We start from the raw sequence: 26,075 nt of genomic DNA, 5'->3' as shown, positions 1-26,075 counted from the left end.
GCGGGTGGGATCCCGGCGGCCTGCGGAGCGGCGCGGAGCAGCCGGACACCGTCGGCGCAGCGGAGCCGAGCCAGCCCCAGCGGTGCTTTCCCTGCGCCGCCGCGGCGGCCAGCCCCGCCCTGCCCGCTGCCTCAGCCGCCGGCGGGCACTAGCAACGCCGGCAGCCGCGGCAGCAGGCAGCCTGACCCCGGGGACCCTCACACCCCGACCCACAGGGGGCGACTGAACCCCCGCGCGTTCTGTCTGCCGCCGGCGGTGAACACCACGCAGAGCCACGCCGGCCGCTTCCCCGCCCGCCCTCCTATGTTAATCTTCCCGACTTTACATATCCCCTCCCAACGGCCGGCCCCGCCGAGAGCTTTCCCCGGGCTGTCACTGCAGCCCCGGCGCGCCCTCAGTCCCCGCGGGCCGCCAGAGCGCCCGCTGCTCGCTGGGCTGAGGCGCTGCCCGAGGGCGCTGTCGCGCGGCGGCCGCGGCCGTTGGCCGTTACGGCGCGGCCGTTACCGCTCAGCGGCGGCTGCGGGGGCTGCTCGTTCCCGGGCCTCGCCTGCCCCGTGTTGAGGGCGGGGGGATGGCCTAGGGAGCAGCTGGTAAGGCAAAGTCTAAAGTTCGAGACCCAACTACGGCTATTATACCCACACATATGTACATCTGAGGGCTTCATGATGAGAAACCAGCCAATTCCCGCTGGCAAAGGGAATGTTCTATACACAGGTATACGGCGTTCCTATGCCGGTGATGACTTCTCTGTCAGAGCCGGGCACAGTGCGAAGGCTAAGCCTGACCTTCCCGAAAGAAGAGACTGGCCCAGGGACCCCTGGGGTCTGCACGGAGCTGCTCGCCTGCAAGAACAGAACGCTCACTGGCCCTGTAGTGGCAAGTTAAATCCCGAGGAGGAATGCTGTACAGGTAGGTTTTGTTGGCTGATATCTTTCGCATGTGTCCTATGTTCCCCCTGCAAGGAAATGTCTGGGGAGATGGGATGAACATAAAGAGTGCGCACAGTTGGTTAACAGCGTTGTGGGTGATGCAAAACAAGAGCTTGGCTGGCTGTAGTTTCTTATTGCAAGGTTTTAGTAGAAACGTGTCAGGAATCTCCAATTTGTATCTTAGTTGAAGAAAAGACATTACCAGATAATGTATATTTGGGGGGTTAGTTGTAGAGCATCCCAAAGTGGTCTCTCTGTGTTTATAAGACTGTTGACTTCCTTGTCATTTAAACTTTCTGCAGGTTTCCAAAATGTGTGGCCTGACATCAGGCAGGGACAGCGCGGGCGTTCCTGTCCGTTCCTGCCCTGCCTCGCGCAAAACTGAGAGCAAAACTGGCTCAGTCTAGCTCCTCAGAGAGATGCCTGACTACAGGAGTGGACAGCAAAACCCTTTATCATCTGGGTAGTGAGAGGGGCTAAGAATTGCGAATGATTTACATGAGATTGTAATAGTGATGTTTTTTAAGAACATGCATAAAGAAACAAGTGCTAATATTAAGGACATTTTGCAGATGATGCCATTACCATTTCTTGCCGTGCAGGTTGATGAGTGAACCCAAAATAGCAAGAGGAAGCATGCGCTTTCAGGGTCTAAACTTGACGTTATGACGGATATAGTCTGGAGTGCCCAGATTTAATTTATTGGTCAACCAGCCTTTCAGTTTGTGCTTAGTGTTGAGCACATATAGTCCAATTTACTTCCATGACTAAGATTTAAGTATGTATGAGTGTTGTTGGATCACAGTCTGATCACTTGTATAGTTCCATTTCTGTGCAAAAAAAGTGTTTCTTCTATGCTACTTTGTAGAGATTTATGAAAAGTAAGATCTGTACAATGCCCTATGAATTTTATTGCCCTTGCATCAAGTATTTTACAGGCTTTTATGATAGATTAAAAATGCTGAGCACTGGAATGTCGGAAGTCTCAGTGTTTATAAAACAATTTTTGATTCCCTATTTCAGCATAGCACCACTGGTCTAGTGACACAGTTACTTCTGGCATTGCATCACTGCTAGAATTACATTGTAGTGATGAGACTCCCAAAATATTTTCTTCACTCTAATGTTTGAAATAAAGCGAACTGGATTTGATTTCTCTCAGAAATGATGTTAAAGTATTGCTGGGATAGAGATTTTTCTGTTGTTTTAATGCCTATTTATGTCTTGCCATATAAAGATGAGGCTATGCTCTATAGAGATGAATGGGCATGACATATGCTGTATTTATAAACACTTTTGCAGGCTGTCAGCTTGTTCTTTTTTTTGGTTCTTTTTCCACGGCTAAAGAGAAGTATGATAATTTGTAAATCTTATATGCTGTGCTATAAATTCGTCATGGAAGCTGAGAGTAGTAAATGGAATTGTTTGGGTAAAAGAACCCTTTCCACAATGATCAAGAAATCTGTTATTTAGAATGCATGGCACTAAGAAGAGTGACTAAAGAGAGGGTCAACATGCCTTAAAAAGTTAGAGCCTGATTCTGCACAACTGTGCCTGGATCAAGAAGCCTTGTTCTCATAACTGGCCTCACTGATGACAGTGAAATTATTGGTGTGGGTTATGAACTAATTATATGACCAAGAATGTACAACACTGGTGTCTAACAATACAGTAAAGCTGTCTAGGACAAATTCTTCCAGAAGTTTTATTTTGCAATAGCCAGTTGGATTAACCTTTTCCTCTGAGTACAATGAAATGGAAACTCAGTTCTTTGACTGTGTACTCTCTGTTGATCCAAAGAGGAATGCGTGAAGTTATTCATCACTGCCCCAAACTGTATTTACAGGATGCTATCTGAACCCAAGATAAGCAACATACACTTCATATTCGATACAGTGTTTGAAGAGCATGCAGTGCCGTGTTCAGCAATCTCTTCATGGGCCATTGAAGTATCGTCACTTCTGTAGCAAGCACAGCCATGTGGCCAAACATCTGTTGTATATGTTTAAGTTCTCTAGAAATAAAACTCTCGAGAATGTTGTTTTTCAAAAATTGAAAGGCTTTGTCCAAAATTTAATCTCAATATGTTTAAAGTACTTTAATAATGCTGAAACTGTTTCCTCTCATAAAACACTTCAGCATGATTTTGGATCAGTTATTTAGAACAATTTCTGTTGAACATTTTTGGACAATCACTATTCATGAGAACTTGTTGCAAATTTATCGATTCACTGACACTCTTCAACAGAGAAGTATTGAAAAGAAAAAATGCACTTAGCTTACAAGTCTGGAAGTATGACTAAGGTACTGAACTTGAAAATGTGTTGCCTGTATAGCAACATGCATCTCTGGCACCTCTGCGTATGGAAAACTCTTCCGATGAGCATAAGAGATTTGACCAGATTAGACTTTCACGTGATTTATGACCCTGACACATTTTCCCATTTTGTTTTTATTTACCAATTAAAAAACCCCACCATGTAGGTGTAATGGATTTTGATGCAAACAAATTAATCAGTCTGCCTCACAATGTCTTAGCAAAAACAAAAAAAAAAAAAGAAAAAAGAAAAAGGAAAAAGAAAAAGAAAAAAGAAAAAAAAGTAAATTTGCTTGGAAAACCCTGCTGTCCTGGCATTAAAACCTGTCTCAATTTTTAAGGGAGTTGTCCTAGAAAGTACTGAATATGCGTCATAAGCAAAACTCAAAAGAGTGAAGGGTAATAAACATGAACCAGAAAGTAGGTTTCCAGGTCCATATTTAGAGCCTTAAATCAGTGACCTGATTTTTCAAAGGTGCTGAGCAGCCAGCTGTGCATGTGAATTCCACCAGCGCTCTCAACTGCCCAGCGCTTCCACAAACAGACCTGTTAGGATCAGCAATGCAATATTCTTAAAAGCTTTTTCTGTATGTCTTAAAATTAGTCAGTTTGATTAAGTTGGGTGTCTAAAGTACTGGTTTAGGACATCCCCATTTTGCCTTGTGTCATCTTCCTAATTTAAGTTTTGGCAGAGGAAGGCCTGGTGTATGTAGTGAGGTCACTGAGGGACCTGAGATGTTTGCTGGCAGCCTTGTTGCACTCTCACTTGGCTGTGAACTGACTCTATTTTTATGTTGTGGAGTTCAGTGAGTATGAAACAGAAGCCACGATTCTACTGCAGGTTTGGCAAATACTGTTCTTAGCCAGAAGGTTTTTAGAATACTATTCTTTCACCTCTTTTTAGATTAAAATGATCCATCTCTGGAAATACTGACAGATGTCTTTTTGTAGCAAAGAACAGAAATAATATTTAAACATGAGTCCGAGCTTGGATAGCAAAGTATTTTGTTAATTTATCCTACTGCATATTTCCAGCATCTGTATTTCTCTTCTCCCTGCCATTGCAGTTCTATTAAGTATAGGTAATTTTCTGTGCTTTTACAGCATATTGAGCAAAAATCCATCATATTAGTACACAGTTTAATTCTGATGCTCCTTGAGGCAACATGTTAATGGACAGATCATCAGCTAGCCTAGTCAAGATAATTTTTTTTTTTTTGAATGGAACTATACTAATTTCTGCATCTATGTTTTCTACTTACATGCTACTCCATTGTTACTTTCTTTTTCTTCATGTATATTGCCACAAAATACCAGGCACAATATTTTATTTCAGTGTTTTTTTCAAGTAATGGCTGTAAACAGCATATATTCATAAAAGGAAGAGGCAAAGCTCTCCCTTGCTTTTTTTTTTTCCTTAATATTTTAGTAATGTAAAACTATCTCTGTGGATGTAAAAAAGTCACAGCATATCTGCTTTTCTTCTCAACATCTTCCCCAATGACATGTTCCCATTGAGCTAATTTGTCTGCGAAATAAACAAAACGGCAGTGTTATATGCAAGAATTTGTTTTTATTGCTTAACGTTATTTGGTTTGATTTCTGTGACTTGGGAACCAGCAATATAGGCTGTAACATCAGAATTTAGAGGTGTTTCTGCTTTGATTTTTGCAGTTTATAGCAGTAATATACAAAGCTAGTGAAATTCACACTATAACATATCAGAGCACAGAAACTTGCTAATACTGCATCATAGCTTTATCTCTTGACAGGATAAAATTATAACCTGATTATAAATTTCCATGTAGTAGTTTTTCTGTGTTGTGTAATGCTTACTAGGAGGTTGTGAGGGAAAGCTGGATGCAGTTGAAGGTTTATAATTCGGTGATATTATTTGGAGATTGTACAATTTTCCAGAATCTTACTCTGTTTGGGAAAATAATGTTTGATTAAGAAGTATTTATTTGGTTGGTTGGTTTGGTTTGTTTTTACCATGTAACGTAAAAATTGTAGTCTCTGTTTTAGAATTAAAAGTATTCCTATGAGGTGCAAGTCGGATTGCTACAAAAACCAAAGAGGTACAAGCTGTTATTTTAATTTAAGAAATTATGAGAAAAATGTTATTTTTTACAAGTCAGATTTTGTTATCGGTGTTACATCTTTGTTGGCAGCTATGAACTACTGGGTGGGTTTTTTTCAGATTTTTGTGAAGGATTTAATTTTGTAGCTAAACCAACCTGAAATATCTGATTGGAGGATTGGTAGTTATTTGTAAAGAGTTGTATAAATAATACATAAAGTTGTGGGGATAGTAGAACCTCAGGCAAAATCCACTGGACTGGCATTAGGTCTTTAAAGAAATTCTCTGTATGAAGCTGTTGAAAGAAATGAGAGAGACATGAGAATCCTGCCACCTAACTGGTCAATGGCACTCAATTGACAATTAGAATAAAAAACGCTTATTGCCAGCTCTGTGGTGGAATATTTTAAGCACGGTTTTTCATATAGCTTTCAGTTAGGCCTAATTTTAAAATCTAATACAAAGAGGAACACCACGTAACGTGTCTAACCTTGCATTTTATAAGGCATTCGGTTAATGTACTAAAAAAGTAATTACAGCTTTCTTCAACACTGACTGGCTAGTCCCTGAAGAAGGTGTTGTCTAGTCACTAAGCTTGAATTAAAAAATGTGGCTGGCGTGTTGCATAACTCTGATATGACAGAAATCAGTTTTGTAATTAGCTAAAGGGTATCACTACCCAATGAAATCGATTCGAACAGAACACAAATTTGAATGAGAAAAATCAGTTTCTGTATGGCCTTTCTACAATAGTGTACCTTGCTAAGGCTGGAGGAGAACAATATTATTCACATGTAAGAACTGTGCTGTCAGACTCTGATGCCTGCTTTTTAATACTTTAATGCATGTATAAAATCAGTTTGATTTTTAGATTTGATGGATGCTCACAACTTTAACTGGAGTCAGCCATCCTGCGTCATATGAAACATTCTACTAGTATGTTTTATAGATGTAGGTTCCTAACTTTAGTTACAAAAATGTGAAAGTATTTGGTATGAATATGAATTAAAATGTTTTAAGACTTCTGGCAAGTTTGGTAGAGGTGAATAAGCAACAGAATTTATTTTCTTTTGAATCCAAAAATGTAAAAATTAACTGTTTAAAGGTCAGCTTTTACTGAAATGATAGATTCCTATGTTATCCTCTTAAAGATTTGAGGTTTTTTTGCTTTGCTTTGGAATGACTGTCAGCCACTTTTAACCTATGACTTCAGGCATATGACTGCGTGAACACTGGAGAGCCATATGGGGTCATATTCTCTCCACTGTGTCCTTAGCCCTCAAAGTTTAAAGATCTTTAATCTGTTCTCTAGGCAGGATGGAGCAGTGGTAATAACAACTCTAAAATTTTCAAAACCATCAGTGTCCTGCTTATTTTCTAACATATATTTTGTGAAGTTTCTACAGCTTTAGGAAAAGCAATAGCTATAGAAGTGAAGACTGGAATGTCACAGAAAACTCTGTAGAATCCATACATACCTCACAGACAATGCTGGCTTTTGGGATACAAAAGAAGTTGATGAAAGCAATTTTACATTATTTCTTGCACATCTTTCTGACTAGTGCTTTCTTGGCTTAGGCAGCAGCCAGCAGATATTTTCCCATCTCTGGATTTTATTTTGAATGGAACTCTATAAATGCAGTCTTCATCTGGGCATTGAACAACTGTCATTTGCCAGTTGCCCACTCGAACGGTGCTGGGCAGAGCGCTGAGCAGAGTGCTGGAGCCAGGATGTCTGTGCTGTGGAGTAGAGCAGACCAGGCACCAGGCCCGAGACCCGCGTGTGTTCCGTGCCAGGGAGCTCAGGTCGGAGCGCGTTTGATAGTGCTTCTGTGCAGGACAGGAGGCTGGAGCCACGTGGTCCTGCAGATAAGATCTCAAAGGAACTGCAAGTTTCTAATGTGTCTTCTGGGCAGGCACTTATTTTGAACTCCAAATGCAGCAAACATTAGGCCAAGACCTTTCTAATTCAGCAGCTTGAAGGGAACTGTAGCGAGGAAAAGAGAGTCCAATCTGTGGTGATTATTCATGGGCAGACAGACAGGTTCTGTCTGGACTCTTGGCTGAGGCTGGTGGATTATTCCGGTCCCTGCAGCCAGAGGCAGACCATTTGGCAGGTTCTTCTGGTAATTCCTCCAACAGCCTATTTTATCCACAAGTACCAGCCTGCTGAGGACTGGAGTGGCCCAGTCTCAAACCGGCACTAGCCAGCTGTGTCTCTCTGTGTCCTGTTGGTGAGGAGGAGGAGCGACTCCAGCCCACCCTGTTCCCATCCTGCCAGCCTCGGCTGCTGCTGCTTCCCTAGGACAGTCAGGCACTGCCTGGCTGGGTATCCCCCTCTGCTGCTGGGAGACAAGGGTGCAGAAGGGCTTCTCACAGCACATGACCATCTACCCTGGCAGCCGCAGCCTTAGGGCAGAGAATGAAGGAGAGAAATGCAAAGTTGCTCACCAGTGTTAAAATTAGCACATTGACTCGATTGTGGTAACTCCTCGATGGTCTTGTGTTACATCCACAAGTAATTCTGCATTGCTTTTTCTGTGGGGATTTATGCTTGAATATCTGAGAAGTTTAAAATGTAATTGGAAATTGATGCAGAGGGTACACACAGAGTTAACACGTAATATTTTTTAAAACTGTTATGAATGCCCTTTTTGAGGAGTGAACATCTTACTGATGAGCTACATTGAATACTTTTCAGGAATTACAAAAGGTTTTCTTGATTTGGGTAGAAGCAATACAGAACTGTAAAAACGATAAATAACTATGTCCGCATCAGCAGCAGCTGAGTAAATCTACAGATGGCAAGTAAGATTTCCCTTTGGCTCAAAAGCAGTTCATGGGATATATATTTCATATTTACTGCAATATCAAAATATGTGTATTTATCTTTAAGAGGTACCATTGTAGCCTAGCTTCACATATTTCTGTTAGTAATCAACCAGTTAAAAATTTTTCATCAGGAACTTCTGGGTTTTAAAGTATTACTGGAATTTTGTTGTTTAAATTGTAGTGAATTTTCCTAATTCCTTCAAACTCCCTACAGCCTTTTAGCTCCAGCAAAAGTTAACTCCGTGATAGAAAGTCAGTTCCTTTTTCACAGCAATTCACTCTTGGCTAATTCCATGCTTTGAAGTAGTAAATGTACCTTTAAAAATATTGCTAACTTCTGAGGCTTGAGAGGTACTGTAGAGAATATGAAGGCATCTGTAACCACGCTTTAATTTTTGATTTTTTTCCTTCATTCAATAAGAAGTATATTTTTAAAGAAGACAAGAAAAAAAGCCTATTATATTGAATAAATCATATTTCAGTGAACTACTATTGTCTATGTGTGCCACTCCCCTCTAGTGAATAGAAGTGGAATTTCATGCCGTGCCATGGACCCACAGCTGCAACTGGACTATGGAAATTTTCTTCAGCTTTCAGTGACAGAGAGTTATCTTTTTTGGAGTTGAACAATGTAATTATTTTTCTGCTTTTTTGATCAAAGACAAACCAGACCTTCATTGCAAAGCATACCAAGTTTGCTAAATTCAGTCCTTTGCACACACATAATGCCTAAGTAAATATAAAATTAATTTCAACAACAGCAAAACTGTATTAATTATTACTGCTGTGTCTGTATATCACTGAGTTTGAGTAATAGTTTAATGCTTCTTGCCTCTGTTTATATACAGGCAGTGTTTATTTTAACAATGTTTACTTTTTTGTGATTGTCAAATATATTTTAATTTAGTAATTTTAACTCCTGCATGATAGGTTGATGTTTGCTTTATTAAAACATTAAGTAATTGATACCAATGCTAGAGTGGTTTAGTCACAGACAGATGTGCAAGCCAAGATAAAAATATATTCTCATGTGGACATTTTTGTTGAACAGGTAACAGAGGAAGCCAGCGTTATAAAAATGGTGCATACATGATAAATATTCCGTCAAATGTCAGTTAACAAGATATCAAGTGTGGGATTTCTCTGGCCAAAAGCCAGTCATGGAGCTCGGCAGTTACTGTGGTCTGTCTTTATCACCCATGGAGAGAAATACATGCGTATAAGTCTCTATTAATCTCCTAATGTACAGAAATAAAATATATTCATGTTCAGAAGCTGATTGTGTCTATTGCCTGCACATTACAAACATCTCAAGCTAGCATGAGGTGAATCCTTTATGCGATAGTCTAAAAAAAGTCTGTGTGTCTGCTTCTTTGCTCTTTAATTTGCCGTTTATTGGCAAAATAAAGGTGTTGTTAATTGGTGGTACTGGTGAAAACAGCTTCTTTTTTTACACTGACAACCAAAATTACGTCATTAGAGCTGCATGGGCTGTGAAGATCTCATTCTTAGCAAAGTAAGTAGCCCAAAGAAGTCAGGTAAGACATAGAATTGAAACCTAAATTAAGAAAAAATTTGATGTGAGGCAACTGAAATATGTTTCATTAAAAAAACCCCACCACACACAAAACAAAAACCACAGATCCAAATTTGTTTTCAGTCATACCTAAGAAATGCAGAGGTATGCCTAAGAGTAGAATTTCCTATACAGAACTTCGTATGTTTATATATCATACTTATATATTGAAACTGACACTAAGCATTCACTTACCTGAAGCCTAAATAATGGGCAGTGTGAGAGGCCAAGTGTAACACATTTCCTTGCTTTCCGTTTGAAATCACTTTGCATTTCACATCCTTGCACTTTTCTGAGAACCAAAGCTGCAGTTCACCCTTGTTCTTAAAGTACAGCAGATATTTGTAAAGGCTAAAAGCACTTATTTGTTCTTTTTAACTAAAAGAAGTATAAAAAAAAATGATGCCAAACCATGCAACCTCTAGTTATGCAAAACTCACTCTAGGATTTGAGGACTTTAGCTTTTTTTTTAATTATTTTATGCACTGTGCTGTACATGACTGCAGCTCTATATTTTCTTCCTTTGTATAATAATAAAAGGATAAAGTCCTGCTTGTTATTGCACAGCACTTTGAGAACTGTGGTTAAGTAGTGCTATTACAAAATTGTTATTAAAAATGATATTTTCTCTTTTCCAGAGAGATCGGTGATTTCCCAGCCAAAATTTGTTTTTGAAAAGAAGGCCTGTCCTTTGAAGGTAAAAAGCTTTTTTTTTTCCGTAATTGATAAAAAATGCTTAGAAATGAGAATTCTATAGACAATTATCATAAAACTAATAAAAGATTTTAACTCAACTTAAGACTTGTAATAAATGTTCCCAAAATAGAACAAGGAAGAGTAGAAACTAGAAACAAGACTGCTTTTAATGCATATATGCTGGATTGATATACTTTGTGTCCTGGCCTAGAAAATGGCTGTGCTATTCTCTCTGACCTTTCCAAACTTCTTTCTTTTTTTTTCCAGAGGCCAGCAGAAGACCCAGTTTGCAAAGCTGAAAATGGTAATAACCACTTCATTGAAACAGTATAAAAATACATGGGGTTATTCACAGGTCTGACTGTTGCCTGTGAAAATAGTGTTTAGTATAAGCAGGGACAAACCCCTGTTCGTAGACTAAGACTATGTGGTTTGTAGAGCCACCTACTATGTCCTAATATGTATGTCCCTGTGTTACCTCGAGAATTCTTCCATCTTTCTTACCTCTCATATTTACCAGAAATCCAAACTCCAGAAGTCCTGAAAAGCAGCCAAGTACTTTCTTCAGCTGTATGAGTTCCTGTCTGCCCTTTTCTATTTGTTTAGGCTACATTATAATGCAACTTCTCATTCTTAATGTCTTCCAAGCCTATGGACTATGAACTGGTTCTACATGCTTGATTTAGGTTCCCTGAAATTAGTAGAAATAAAGAAGATTCTTTGGGCTTTATGCCAGGTGCTGACTGACATTCCAAAGCCTTCTTACCCTTAGGTACTGCCTTAAAGCTGTTCTGTAAGTCATTCCTAGAATTTATTGTGTTTATGGTTTAATTCTGTATCATAACATTGTGTTGAAAGCTCCTGCCAATCTGTCCCTGCAGAACATTATATTTACTTTTCTCTAGATTTCATTAGTTGTTCCAGAAAACGTGCAAGATCATCATCTTTTACTTTCCAGAAGTCTGACTCTCAGTCTAACACAGGTATGCCGTTTAGCTCCAGTCATGTTTTAACTACTCTGTTTTTTAAAGTAAAAAATATTAATTTTCCATACGTACACAATATTGCATAAAGTAGTAAAAAATCTGTATATTTCATATAATTTCCTTTAATTGCTCACACAGTCAAGGGAGGAGGAGGGCTGGAAAGAAATTAGATTTCCTGGTTTGTGGAAGAGATCAGTGTTTCCTGGTCAATTCCAGCAGTTTCCAGAACGGCTTCTCCTTCCATCCAGCCAACAGCCGTCCAGTAAGGCCCTTTAAGGACTGTGTATTGCTTCAATGGGAAATGCACACAAGTCACTGAGGCTACTGTGCAGAAGGGCTGATTTGTTTTTTACAGTGTTTATTTAACATATGGATGGGACCAGAGAGTTACTTCTGAATTTAGGCATTAACATGCATACACTATATTTCATTTTATCTAGTTATGTGACACACATGAATGTAGCTAAGAGGGTTTAAGATAAGCTAAGTTGGGTTTACTCTGAAAATTATACTGAGATCATGCACAAAAAATCATAGATATAGTAGAAATTTTAGGGTATTCCTATACCAAAAAATAAAGCGGCATGCAAAAGGAAGCTTGAGTGATTGACCTTTTGATCATCGACACTGCTTAACTGATGGCTCACTCCCTGGTTCTGAGTCTCTCCAACTGATGGTCTCCAAGACAGAACTGTTACAGAGTAGACTAGCCATAAGCAGTGTGCCTGAGCCAGGCTGTGCCCCTTGGCCTCAGAGACCTCTTCAACTCACCATTATGGGCATAAGCTAACAGTCTACTTCAGAAAGCCGGTAGCTAGTAGATAATAATTTATTCTACTGCCAATGAAGGTATGACATCAAATTGGCTAACCTGAAATGAATCTTTTTTTTCTTTTTTTGTCCAAACAAATGGTAATTTCAGTCTATTATCCTTTCAGATACAACTCTTATTCAGAAAAGAGGGAGATCATCTTCCTTTTCCATCCTTCCTACCTTCCCTCCCTCCCAGCCAGGTAATTTAAAAACAAACAAACAACAAACCCAATAAATATTTACGTAGAAAAGCAGGTATTAGCTAAAATAAAGAGGTGTACAGAAATACTCTTCCTGCAGGACAGAGCTGGAGTGCATTGGACTATGCTGGTATCTGGACAGGAGAAAGCAATATCTTAGGAGGAAGACTGTCAGTTCAATAGAAGGAAACTTTTTTGCATTTGGTGTTAGCGAATTCTGCAGTTCTGGGGAGGAAGCTTTGAATTATTTGCAAATAAGTGTTTACACAGTGTGGTACAAATTATACTATAAAAACAGAATGGAGTTCGAGTTACTACATGAATTAGTTTACTTGCAATTAAATGGTCATGGTTCCTATAGGAATATAATTTTCTATCCTGGGAGCCTGTCTTCCACCTAAGCAGTGACCCTCAGAGTATTCTCCCACTTACTAGTAATGGAACAAAGGAGTCTTACGAAGACTCACATTGTTACAGCAACATACCACACTCCATCTGCAATACCAAGTAGTGATCGTGTGTACAGTATCAGTTGTGTCATTTTATGGGATGTGGTACATGGTTGCCATCACTTTATGGCTCCTGTTTGGCACCTTTATTAAAACAGTGAAAGCATCAGTAGTGCACTGCCATCATTACAGTTACCTATGAAAGCCTTTTTACCAGAACAGAGCAGGGTATATTTATTTATTCCCATGTTCTTGGGCCTCATTTACTCAGCTTAAAAATGCCTAAGACTGGACCAGATAACATTGCCATTTCAATAGCTTTTGCAAACAAGCAGCACCTGGTTTTCAAAGCTGATGAAAGATTTTATGAGTTTAAAAGATCAGTTAATATCCAAAAGATATCTGTTTGACATAGCCAGAAAACCCATGGTGATTTCTGTGCCTAAGTCTACCCACCTGTAAAATGGAGACAGTAACAGTTATCTTAGAGATCTTGTTTAGATGGATAGGTTGGAATATTGCTAAGGTACTACCAAATTAGGGAGGGTTTACAGAAACATGAATTAATAATGAAAGTTTGTTATTACTCATTATTAAAGTTTGAATTCCTTGTTCTGTAGTAAAGAAGAATAACATATTCATGACCTCAGCTCTTCTTCGAAGAAACCCTGACTTGATCAAAAGTACAAATGAAGGTAACTGTCATTGCAATATTTGTTCACTGTAGTTTCACAAAGATGTTCTTAACAGACACAGAAGACATAAAAATGACAACTCGTCTCTGTGCTGAGTGATAGGGTAAGTATCTTTATGAGGTTCATAAGTTCTTTTTATGACAGTGTAAATATCCTGTGAGCTCTGTTCTGAGCCTCTGTTCTAACTACTTAATTCCTCAGTGGACTGGATATAACCTTGAATAGTGAAATTCCACATTTATTACTGAAGAACTGCTCCTGAACAAGGCAATGAAGAACCCTCTTGGTGTCTGCAAGAGCAAGATTAAATTTGAAATATCAGAAGACAGGTCTAACACAAAGCAATTAATATAAAAATATATTTAAATACATAAATACAAATATATTTTATAAATATAAATGAGTATATGTATGTACATAATGCATAACCTTTTTATTCTGATAGGATAATGGGTTGGTGTCACTGCAGAGCTGTGTATTTTGGAAGGGATAACTATTTTTCAGAATATGTAGCAAGTAAACAACAACAAATGTTATTTAAATATGCTTTGAAGCTTTCAGTTAAAGAGGCTAGACACATAGGTATGAAATAAATGTGAAGAAAAAGTCTCTGTTTAAATGTTTTGCCTTTGTATTTTGCCTATGTATTTTGCAAGGATCCTTGTCACAAAGTCAGTTCCGGAATGTCATTAGACCTGCCATTTTACGGCCCCCACAAGCCCTGACCTGTCCTGAAAATCCTGTACTATCTCTAGTGACTAAGAAAGAAACACATGTTCAGGTAAAAAGAATCATCATTTTACTGGCTAATGCATGTTTGGAGCTCAAATTAAAACAAAACAAAACAAAACAGTGTTATTTTAAAGCAGTTAATTATTCCACTGCATGATTTTCAAGAAAGTTCCCATACCAGTTTCAGTGGAATCAATGGATCACTGACATGGTGTGAATGGTCAAACTCATGCTGACTGTGTTTGAAAAAACATGTCTTCTCTGCAGGGTGTCTCAACTTTCAGATATCAGTGTTCTGTGGGCAAATCAGCTTTGGGGGGTCTTTTGGATTTTACAAAGTAACATTTTAGCATTTTGATTAAGGACACTGGCGTAGTACACAGCTAGAGCAAGCTCCGCCAAGTACCACACACACACACGCACATGTATATATATACACACGCCCCAGTAGACTCTGAACTTGTAGCAGACCTTTATTGCAGAAAATAAGTTTGGTCTAACTAATTCATCTGGGTTTATTATCCCTAGCTATCTGAAGACAGCTATTATTCCTCAGCTGAGAATTCAGAAAATTCTGAAAGAACAGCGAAGTCATCTACGAGCATGGATCTTTCTAGCTCTAAAATAACACAGTAAGTTTTTGTTTATTATATTTCTACACCATTTTGTCACTGGGCCTATGGCATGCCCTTTTGTCCTAAATGTCTAACATGGTACTAAGCCAATCCTGTCTACACCCACACAGTGCTCACTGGTGTTTTTGTGTGGTGGCAGGATTTGTGGATGCTGACATGAGCTCCGTACACCATAAGAAGTGGACAGCTTCTGGGAATTAATCTTTGTGGGACAGTTTGTTTCTCATTAGCAATGCTCAAGTCAGAAACTATTTGCTATCTCCTGCAGCTTTGGCAGTTCAAAATACGTCCTGGTTTTGAAAGTTTACAGTCATTCTTGAGCTGCTTTGGAGAACTCTTTTCTGATTGCATAGCTGCTGTGTCTCATCAAATGCAGAGGAACTCAGGAATTACCAAAATATGCTGGAATTACCAGCATTTTGGACACAGGAGACATGAAGAAAACTGTAGAGGACTGATTTGGAAAAGAAGGTGAATGCTGCAACTGATGCTCTACTTCCATGCACACGCCAGAATTTCTGGCATGAACAGCTAGCTGTGATGACTGCGATAGGGTGGCATCTTTGTGCAGACATGGGTTCTGCATGAGGAAGCTGTCTTTCTTGGACTAGGATGTTGTTCCGTGCCCTTGCTTCTATATATGACTGGAAGAGCTCACGCTGGTGCAAAAGTGGGCTATTGCCTCTCTCTGCGGGCTGGCTGATTAGAATGTTAGGTCTGTGGCTAGCTGGCAGGTTATCATGTGGGTATTAATAATGCTGGTGATGGTTGATGACGGTTTTTTATCTGGAAGTTGTGAGCAACAGGAATACACCTGAGATCTGTTAAGATGAAGGAATGGCAAAATTGTTAAAGCCACAGATAGCATATTTGTGATGTTGCCTCCTTTCCCCCTCCCTCCCAAAGAGGCCAGCGAACATCTTAACTGTGAAGGAGTCTATTCCAGTCTTCTTCATGGCTGGATGGGCCACAGATAAAGGTTCCTGCACACAACATTTGGGATGCACAGTGCCAGGTTCTGAGATATGGGATTTTTAGATGTACAGACAACTTAGATTCTTAATCCTTATCAACAAGAGTATCATTAGAGGACAGGCATTCACTGTGATTTTGGAAGAGACAGCCTGTCCTTTTCTATCACAATTAATGCTATGATGATGCCCTGTGAGGACAACATGGAGCCACACAGCACGCTGGAATTTTAGCAGATTTGAAATGGTGGTAATGCACATGATGGAAAAGCTAAAGGAAAGATAGCACTGACTTCAAAATCAGTCGGTATTGATATTCCAAGTCTATTTACCTTCTGTCACCTGCACAATATCTAGGAAAAGATAGGTGACTGGCTTTCTCTTGTGAAGTAGATGGATAATGAAATGCAATGCAGTGTTTCAGTGCTGACAATTTACAAGATTTAAAAGTGTTTATGGTATTTATTTTCCTTTTCATTTTTAAAGAGGAATTGCCAATCTTCTTGGGGTATTTGTGCCTTATTAATTCTGTATATTGCAATTGTGGTAAATGTTGGTTTACTTGACAAGTTGAAAATTAATTTAAAGACTACCAGGTGCTTACTTCTCTTCTGAGATAGCAGGGGGGCATAAGTGCTGTTCTACTGATCCATATTAAGTGACTGATGCTCTAAAGTACTTCAGTAAAATGTTTTTGGCATAGCTATTTGCTCATGCATAACTTGACAAGTATTCAGACAAACAACTGCTAAATTCCATATGCCTGCTAAACAATAGCCAACACTGCAGCCAGAACTGATCATTACTAAGAAAATACTTTTCTAGATTTGTTTTTAATTATCAATCAAGGTGTAACTATTGACATTTATTTACAAAATAAAATGCAGAAAGCCTAAACAGCAGCAATTGCTCCTGCCTGCAAACATCCCTTTTACTTTCCCTCCTCTTCCACCTCTTCTTCTCTATGTGATACAGTTCTGTATAGAGATGAATGAAAATGGTTTTTAGCCCTCTTCAGTTGCTGCAGCTGTCTATGTCTCAGGAAACCACCAACAGTTCCATTTCCTGAACTGGCTGTAATAATGAACTGAAAAGTAGAAACTTGCAGTTTCTTGAGTCTGATTAAAAGCTTGGAAATGAGATTGTATTCTAAGTGACAGAAATATAATGCTGCGAAAACATAGGCATCTGGTCATGCATTCAGCTTTGGACAAGGATTTGCTTGGAAAACTGCAAGGGTTCAAGGCCAGCACTGGAACTGGCAGCTAATCAGACCCTTCTGGACATGGAGAAGGACAGTACTGGATCTACTCCCTTTCCATAGTTCCTTTCCAGTATCTTACCGACATTTCTGCTTCTCCTATTCTTCCTTCTTAGAAGTGATTTCCTGAATTCAGTGCCTCTGATTTGCATCTCCATGGCAATATCATCCCTGGCACCCTTTGTTCTTGCCCTGCAGTGACATAAGGGTATTGAGTTTTTAATAAGACTTCAAGGCTGGCACTTCCAGTTAACTGTCTGGAAGATGAAAGTTCCTGCACTGATTACTTTTTCCTTACATCTCTGAAAATAATCAAAACCTGTTTCCCACATTATTTCTTTGAGACAAGGCTCTAGGTTCTGGTTTTTAGCTCCTCGGGAGTGCTGTCCTTACTGATTTGCTACTAGAGCAGTCTAGAAGTAGCAGATGAAAGTTCAGAATGGAAATTGATCACAATTCAGTGAATTTTAGTGAGGACTTTTTTTAATGATAAGGAACTCTTTTAAACACACTTCAGATTCCCTGTTCATGGCCCAAAACACATATGGAAGGCTACAACACTGAAAAGAGATGGGTTTTCTGGTTTCTGTTTCTTATTTGCTCTTAGTCTTAGCAACACATCAAGCATAAGTTAAGGATTTTTTTTCCTTAAGTATAAAATGAAGATAGCTTGTACTTGGGAATTCCTTCATCCTATGTGAGATTTCAAGCACACTCCTCTAGTTGTGAACACAGAAACTAAGTTTTTAGAGGCAATCATCCAAGTTCTCGCAAAACCCCCAGCTTATTAACAGGAATATCCTCTGCATGACATAAGTGCCATTAAGCTCTCCCAAGGGTGATAATTGATCTGGAAGAGCAGATAATGTGCTGAAGTATGCAGTTTGTGATACAGTATCAGATCACTTTCCTGCGAAGTCATCCTTCTGGAACTGAAAGAGACAAAAATTTGGATAGTTTTGCTGTTGCCAGCAAGAGATGCAGTGATTAAGCTCTAGAGAATGTATGAAAAACTTGTAAGCCTTTTGTCAAAAGAACCCTAAAACCCAGCAGCAAGAACAACTTCCACACCGAGAGGTTTACAAGGACTTTTCTAGTGACTTTCATAAAAAAAAGAAAAAAAAAGTAGCTATGTAATTAGCAGGTCAAGTCACAACTCATATCAGAATATTCTTGAGTGCAATCCACAAGTCTTGTACTTTTTACAAGTTGTGACTATGTCACTATTGAAAAATGCATCCACCACGTTCTCTTAAAACCTCCTGAGAGGTAAGAGCCTAACTGAGAGTAGTTAAACTCAGGGTGGGAATTAAAAAAAATTTTTAAAAGTGTTTTATCTGGAAAACCTGAGACACTAAGGAGGAAAAAGGGACAGAAGAGAAGAAGGACTATTATTGTTTTAATGTAGCTTCTGCCAAAACCAGTCACACTCAAGGAACTCGAGATCCTAAACATAAAATGATTTATCTACTGTACAAAATTTTCTCCCAAATTTGTATCCCCAAACTATAGTTGGCCAGTACAAAAGGCTTGCAAGTATTCAGGTTTCTTCACTTCTCATTTTAAAGGTATCTATGGAACAGGTCATTGAAAACCAGAAAGAAGATCTTTCTTTCCTGTTTTAGTTATAGCACATCATAAGCCAGCTGCTATCATACCTTTACATTTTTGCAGTATTTATGTAGATTGAAAGTGTGAACCTCTCTGCCTTTCCAAGATGTAAGGTGGATGACCAAGGAGGCCCTGTAAGGCACTGTGGAGTACCAGTGCTGCACCAGTATGAAGGGATAATTGTTAATTGTTGGTAGTGGAGCATAAAGAAACAGGCAAACAAATGTAATTCATTAAAGTTTCTGGAGTAAGACACTTCTCTTAGAAGCAGGAGGCATGTTGTTTTGCCTCTTGTTCTTTGCTTTTAAGGAATGTCCTTGATAGTATTCATGTGATACCCTACTCTCTGTTCCTTTTGTGAAATGTTATGCAGAGAATACTCTCAGATTCTCCTGAACAATTTGTCTGATTACTTAAGTGGTCATTTTTGTTTTTCTTTACTGTAAGGTGTGGTAGGTTAAATGCATGAACTTATTTATATTCTTTACAAAGTTCTAAATAGTTGTAAATCACATTCTTATGTTATTTTGTTCCCACAGAAGTCAGTTGTTTGAGGACAGAAGTGTACAAAACAGCAGCAATTCCGATTTTGTGTTTGGAGAAAACATGGTTGAGAGAGTTTTGGTAAGATCCGTGAATGCTGGCAGACTTTTTACCAAGGTTAATGTACTTATAATTGTTTTCAGGGACTGATTCTTTTTAGCTCCTCCTGTTCTTTTAAAGATGTGAGTAAATATAATTCTAATGACTGTTGATGAGAAAATAACTAAATATTTGCTGTAGGAGGAGGTAGGCATCCCTATCTTCCCTATTCTAGGTAAGTACTCTAATTACTAACTTATACCAGTATCCACTTCTTTACTTTTGCTCATTTTTTGACCTGAAAAAGGTTTGTTTATATATTCCTTGTAAAGTAGGACAGTCACAAAATGAGATAAAAGAGTGTGGTTCCCACTGCTTTAATGGTTTCCATCACAACTGTTAAGAGCTTGGAGAAATCAGCATAAGGGCAAAACTGAACACCCATCCTAGATGCTGTCCATGTTAAACTACATTGTGCAACCTGTGAGACAGCTTAATGGATCAAGTCCTGAAAGAAACTCAGACAAAAATGTGGTTCCAGGCTAAGGACTACACCATTTAAAATGGAATTGAAATGCAGTTTCTAGTAGAAGTAGAAAGACACCAATATGTATATCTGCCAGTGAAAAAGCTTCGCAATGGTAGGACAGGGTTGTGACTTCTGACCAGGATTTAGTTATAAGGTAGCATTGAGCCACTGAGCATTGTCAGGAACCAGAAACATTTATTTGTTAATAGACATGCCTAAGAAACTTCATCTGCAAAAACTGAATTTTTAGTCATGGGAATTTTTAGTTCCTCTGAGGTTAAGTTTGTGGTCTCTGGGAGTTTTAAACTATTTTTCTGGGGCTTAAGTGCTTAAACTGGAAATTAGCTGGTAGTTAAACATCCAAGTCCTTCAGTGGATTCAAGTCTTAGTCCAGGATCCATACAAATAGGCCATTCTTCTGGTGGAACAAAGATGTACCCATTTTAGGACAATAAAATTACTTCCACTAGAGACTGAAATTGTACCATCTAGGTCAGTTTTTACTCTGATGATATTACAATTGCTAATCTTCAGCCTAGCATGCATTAAATGATCCAGTGTTCTGTTGGATAGGAAGTAACTTAACCATTTTATTTAAATAGGAATTCTTATTTCCCCTGTTTTTCTCTAGAGTCCTGAAAAGCATCCCAAGCCATGTAATGAAGTTGATTCATACAAAGGAGAAGTAACATCCATGCGCATAGAATCTTTTCATGTCAGTCCACAAACAAGTAAGCATACTTCGTAAACAAGTACAGTTAGCTTTATTATTGTGTTTCACTGTATCTTGGAGGATGTCAAATGAGTGGTGGTCAATAGTTTTCATCTATTCTCAAGTTATCCAGTCAATAGCACACTTGCAGTGTGTGCCAAAGTCTGTGTTCAGGAGGCAGCTACAGTTTGATTTATGAAATTTGAACTGGACTAACTTCAGAATGAATGATCTAAGTTACTCAGGAAAGGAGAGAGTTTTACAGATTATTAGTATTTATTACAGATTATTATTATTATTTATTATTTGAAAAAAATGCAGTGAACTTTGTGAATGCCTTTTGGACCATATTTTTAACAACAATTGTAAGATGTCTGCTGCTTGTATTTTGTTACTGCACATATAAGTTACTTTGCCATACTTTTATCCTAATTGTAGGATTGAAACTTCTATACAGGAAGATTTCAGGGGTTGTTTGTGACTTGGGTGTGAGCTTTTCTACTAGGAAAGCCATGTAAACCTAGGCTGTGAGGGAATCCCAAATTGGGCCATATCTTGAGCGCTCTTGCCAAATTTTGCACCTCTTTTTAGTAATGGTTGTATTGAATCCTCTTAGGTTATATGAATCTTCTTACAAGTAAAAAAAACCACATATAAAAGCCTGTGGAAAATGTATATGGATTGTGCAAATATACACAAGTTTCTAGCAATTTTGTTCCTTTCAAATCCTGTCCTTTCATGGAACTTTCAAATATTCATTGTATATATATTACTATTCTGAATGTTGGGACATGTGGTTTTCATTATTTATTAATCTGCACAGCAAGGTGACAGACCAGTCTCATCTAGAAAATCAACTTCTAATTATTCAGGGCTTGTTTCTGCAAGTTGTACCTTGGGGCAAACCCCTGCAACTGCAGAGAATCCTGTTCAATTCAAAATGTGTCTAAACAGGTGAGACATTTTGCAGTATTCCAGCCTTTTTCTTTTTCTGTTCTATTTGCTGCTTTGGTCAAAAACCTACTAATAACACTAAATAATATCAGACACCACAGGAATTACTGAAGTCACAGGCCATCCTATGTGCTAGTTTTGTTGTCCTGAAAATGCATCCTATACAGAAAGGATTTCCTGTGTGTAGTGGGTTTTTTGTTGTTGTGGTGGTGGTGGTTTTGTGTGTGTGTGTGTGTGTTTGGCTTGGTTTGGTTTTGATGTTTTGGTTTTGTGTTGTTTGTTTTTGTTTTCCTACAGCTTTGTTGAGGAATGCAACACTAATTGAATCAGCAGCTGCTTTTATTTCCAAGCCAATGGAGAAAATTCTGTTAGATAAAGTTGAAATTATAACTGGAGAAGAAGCAGAACACAATGTATTACAGGTGTGTATTTCATAAAGCCTTGATGGTGAACAGTTTTGTTGCTGAAAAGATCTATTACAGATTGCAGCAATCTAAAAATAACTTGTTTACATTTAAAATTTTTGCTTTTTTAAGATACTCTTCTGCTAACCCATTTTTCTGTAGGCTGATATTTTATTTTTCATATTATATTTATTAATTTTATAGTCCCTTTCAGTAAGTGACTGCTTCAGAACTTCATTCTACAGCTGTATTTTATAAGCATCTACACAGTATACCACCAGTAAATAAAACTTCAAAATTGGAAGTGATTTAGGATTTTTTTAATGGCAAAACTTTTTTGGGAAAAAAGTCATGTGTTTTCAAAGTAATTAGTTGTATAATTCATCTTAAATATCAATTATCTTTCTGGCCCAGCAGGGCCAGAATCTTGCTATTCTTCAAACTGTTATAATCTCAGAAAACAGCAATGATGTACATGATATAAAAATCTTAGCATTGAAGTTACATTATTTTATCACTGATTAAATCTTCTGTCTTGTCAGAAAATGGAAGTTTTACTCTCTTTGAAGTACTACTCTCCTACTAGTGGTATGGATATTCTGGGCTGCATCTTGTTTCTAATGTGTGAGGGAGTAAGATTGTAGAACACTTGCAACAAATGCACCTGTGTTAGTGGATATCACAGATGAAGAGTTAATGAAGATGAAGTAACTGAAAAAGTAAACTGGGATGCATGCTGAACGTTTTCCATGAGGAGCAGAAAGTTTAGAACAGATCTTGGAGCCATTTCATTTTAAGTAATGATGGTGACATAGCTCTATAACTATCTTTCTGTACATGCATACAGGTGTATTGAAAGCAGTATCATAAGGTTTAAAAACATAAAGTTTTAGAACCAATACAATTAACATTGGCTGGCAATTTCCATCCTATATTTCTCTTTCAGATCAACTGCAAGCTCTTTGTATTTAATAAGTTTTCCTTAACCTGGATCGAAAGAGGCAGAGGATCCCTGAGGCTCAATGACACTTCTAGCAATAAACACGGAATGTTGCAGTCACGGCTACGTAAGAATTAAAGAACAAAGTAACACATACGCAAAACACTAAATGACTTGTACTATTGCTGACCAGAAAAATCATAGAATCACAGAATGCTCTGAGTTGGAAGGGACCCAGAAGGATCATCGAGTCCAGCTCCTGTTCCTGCATGTGACAACCCCACAGTTCACACCATGTGTCTGAGGGTGTTGTCCAGTCTCTTCTTGAACACTGTCAGGCTTGGGGCTGTGACACCTCCCTGGGGAGCCTGTCCCAGTGCTCCAGCACCCTCTGGGTGAAGAACCTTCTCCTGATGTCCAACCTAAACCTCCCCTGGCACATATTCCTGCCATTCCCTCAGATTCTGTCATTGATCACTAAAGAGAAGAGATCAGCGCCTGCCCCTCTTCCTCCCCTTGTGAGGAAGCTGTAGCCGTCATGAGGTCTCCCCTCAGTCTCTCCAGGCTGAACAAACCAAGTGACTTTAGCCGCTCCTCATACGACTTCCCCTCCAAACCCTTCACCAACTTCATAGCCCTCTTCTGGACATTCTCCAGTAGCTTTATATCCTGTTTATCCTGTGTTGCCCAGACCTGCACCCAGTGCTCCAGGTGAGGCCGCACCAGTGCAGAGCAGAGCGGGACAATCACCTCCCTGCCCGGCTGGCAATGCTGTGCTGGATGCACCCAGGACACAGTTGGCCTGTTTATTCCAGAACGTTAAAAACTGAGTACCTAGCTTTATTGAAGTCAAGTTGCTGAGAATCTTTTTAACATTGCCTGATAAAGTTAGCTGTGTTATGGATTGATGCACTGGGCATTTTTCACTCAGTTTGTACACCCACACTTGCGTATGTTGTTATGTTCTGTGTATTTCTACTGCAATGTATTTCTAGCTCAGTCACCAGTCTGACAGTTTGCTCTTTATTGATTCTGCTTTTCTAGAAGCACTGTTTCAAGTAACTTCTGGAATGCTGTTTTTACTCTGCTGTCATTTTTTGTACTGTATTGCACAGTTTCAGCAGATTATTTGCTTTCTATGGCCGATGTATTGAAAGAAACTAATATGTTTTGGTATTTAAAAGAATAATAATTTAAAAAATCTCATTATGTCAGGTTTTAAACCAAACTGAAAAGTATAACTCATGAAAATAGTTGTATACATGTGCTAGAGAAAACTGCTGCAGTATAAATAAAGATGGTTCCAATGACTTATCATATAAACCTTCTTATTTTAGTTATGCGAAATCAAGGCAGTTTAAGACTGATTCTCAACACTCGACTCTGGGATCAAATGGTTATAAAACGAGCAAACAGAAAGAGCCTGTGCTTCACTGCAACAGGCCAAGAGGACCACTCTGTTCAAGTATTTCTAATTCAGGTAAGCAAGAGATAAAACCTCCACCCAAATCACCATTTCATCTGGGATTCTGAAGACGTGCTGAGACTTTGGCTTTAGCAAATGGCCTTTTATGCTCTGACAGGCTGTGCTTAGCTTATGGCTTTTATTATGAAATAAACTAAAGGTGCTATCCCTTGGTATTTTAAAAAATATGCGTGAAGATAGGATATGGCCTTAGGACAGACATTTCTTTCACATACCACTGATGTAAGCGATAACATTCCAGTCATATGCAGCAATTACTCTTTCTTACAGAAGCAACACTGTAAGCATTTCTACATGGGCAGTTACATATTCATAAGCTACTTTGGTACAAGCAGCAGTTTTCTGCCACAGTTTTCAACACGGTGCTTGCAATAATCCATCCATTGTAGGACCTCCCTTTCTCAATTGAGGAAAACACAGGCTTTGTGATGTCACCTTTTGTAAGACAATAGTCTTGGGAATCCTGGTTTTCTTTGTATGGTCTGTTCACTTCATTGGCCCCCAGCATCCACAAGCATTGTATGAGGCACATGAGAGTTCCTACTTGTTTCCTTATATATCTGCTTTATGAAATTATTGTCCCTGACTTTTCTAATTAGTTTTTTAAAACTTTTATTACTATATTTCTGGCCTGTTGTTTTTAGGTTATATTGTCTGTCCCTACTCTCTCCTAAGGCAGCAAATTCTAGGCATGTACCCTAGTGCATTTATTGTGTGGTCTGATGAACAGCTATACCATATTCAGTTTATCCACCACTTTTATACTTTTGAAAACCCTCCTCATCCTTCACTTCAGACTGACTATGGAGAGGTGTGGATTTGATGGGTGGGCTGTTTGGTGGATGAAGAACTGGCTGGATAGTCACACCCAGAAAGTAGTGGTCAATGGCACAATGTCTGTATGGACACCAGTAACAAGTTGTGTCCCTCAGGGGTCCAAACTGGGACCAGTACTGTTCAATATCTTCATCAATGACAAAGACAGTGCGATCGAGTGCACCCTCAGCAAGTTTGCAGATGACACCAAGCTGAGTGGTGCAGTTGACACTCCTGGGGGACGGGATGCCATCCAGAGGGACATGGACAAGCTTGAGAAGTGGGTCCATGTGAACCTCATGAGGTTCAACAAGGCCAAGTGCAAGGTCCTGCACCTGGGTTGGGGCAGACCCTGGTACCAATACAGGCTGGGAGAGGAAGGTATTGAGAGTAGCCCTGCTGAGAAGGACTTGGGGGTGCTGGTGGATGAAAGATTGGACACGAGCTGGCAATGTGCACTTGCAGCCCAGAGGCCAATAGTATCTTGGGCTGCATCAAAAGCAGCGTGTCCAGCAGGTTGAGGGAGGTGATTCTGCCCCTCTGCTCTGCTCTGGTGAGACCCCACCTCGAGTCCTGTGTCCAGCTCTGGAGCCCTCAGTACAGGAAAGACATGGACCTGTTGGAGAGGGGCCAGAGGAGCCACAGAAATGATGAGAGGGCTGGAACAGCTCTGCTGTGAGGACAGGCTGAGAGAGTTGGGGTTGTTCAGCCTGGAGAAGAGAAAGCTTCAGGGAAACCTTATTACAGTCTTTCAGTACTTAAAAGAAGTCTATAAGAAAGATGGGAACAGATTTTTTAAAAGGGTGTGTTGCAACAGGACAAAGGGTTAAGGTTTTAAACTAAAAGAGGGGAGATTCAGGCTAGACATG

At 39.2% G+C, this 26,075-nt stretch overlaps 1 protein-coding gene across 1 annotated transcript in view; it reads left to right on the top strand.

Annotated features, from left to right (window-relative positions):
* Nucleotides 1–414: 414 nt before the first annotated feature.
* The window catches only part of RANBP3L (RAN binding protein 3 like), a 34,685-nt gene continuing 9,024 nt past the window's right edge, over nucleotides 415–26,075 (top strand). The window contains exons 1-13 of the mRNA XM_065657884.1: nucleotides 415–909; nucleotides 10,373–10,431; nucleotides 10,698–10,734; nucleotides 11,336–11,413; nucleotides 12,355–12,429; nucleotides 13,499–13,573; nucleotides 14,230–14,354; nucleotides 14,834–14,937; nucleotides 19,323–19,407; nucleotides 20,526–20,625; nucleotides 21,858–21,982; nucleotides 22,911–23,031; nucleotides 24,242–24,384. Of these exons, the coding sequence (XP_065513956.1) occupies nucleotides 663–909; nucleotides 10,373–10,431; nucleotides 10,698–10,734; nucleotides 11,336–11,413; nucleotides 12,355–12,429; nucleotides 13,499–13,573; nucleotides 14,230–14,354; nucleotides 14,834–14,937; nucleotides 19,323–19,407; nucleotides 20,526–20,625; nucleotides 21,858–21,982; nucleotides 22,911–23,031; nucleotides 24,242–24,384 (1,374 nt within the window). The 5' untranslated portion in view covers nucleotides 415–662. The remainder of the gene's footprint in view (nucleotides 910–10,372; nucleotides 10,432–10,697; nucleotides 10,735–11,335; nucleotides 11,414–12,354; nucleotides 12,430–13,498; nucleotides 13,574–14,229; nucleotides 14,355–14,833; nucleotides 14,938–19,322; nucleotides 19,408–20,525; nucleotides 20,626–21,857; nucleotides 21,983–22,910; nucleotides 23,032–24,241; nucleotides 24,385–26,075) is intronic.

The sequence above is a fragment of the Caloenas nicobarica genome, chromosome Z (genome assembly GCF_036013445.1).
Source record: "Caloenas nicobarica isolate bCalNic1 chromosome Z, bCalNic1.hap1, whole genome shotgun sequence".
NCBI lineage: Eukaryota > Metazoa > Chordata > Aves > Columbiformes > Columbidae > Caloenas > Caloenas nicobarica.
The sequence above is the reverse complement of the archived record's forward strand: the minus strand, read 5'-3'. Positions and strand labels throughout refer to the sequence as shown.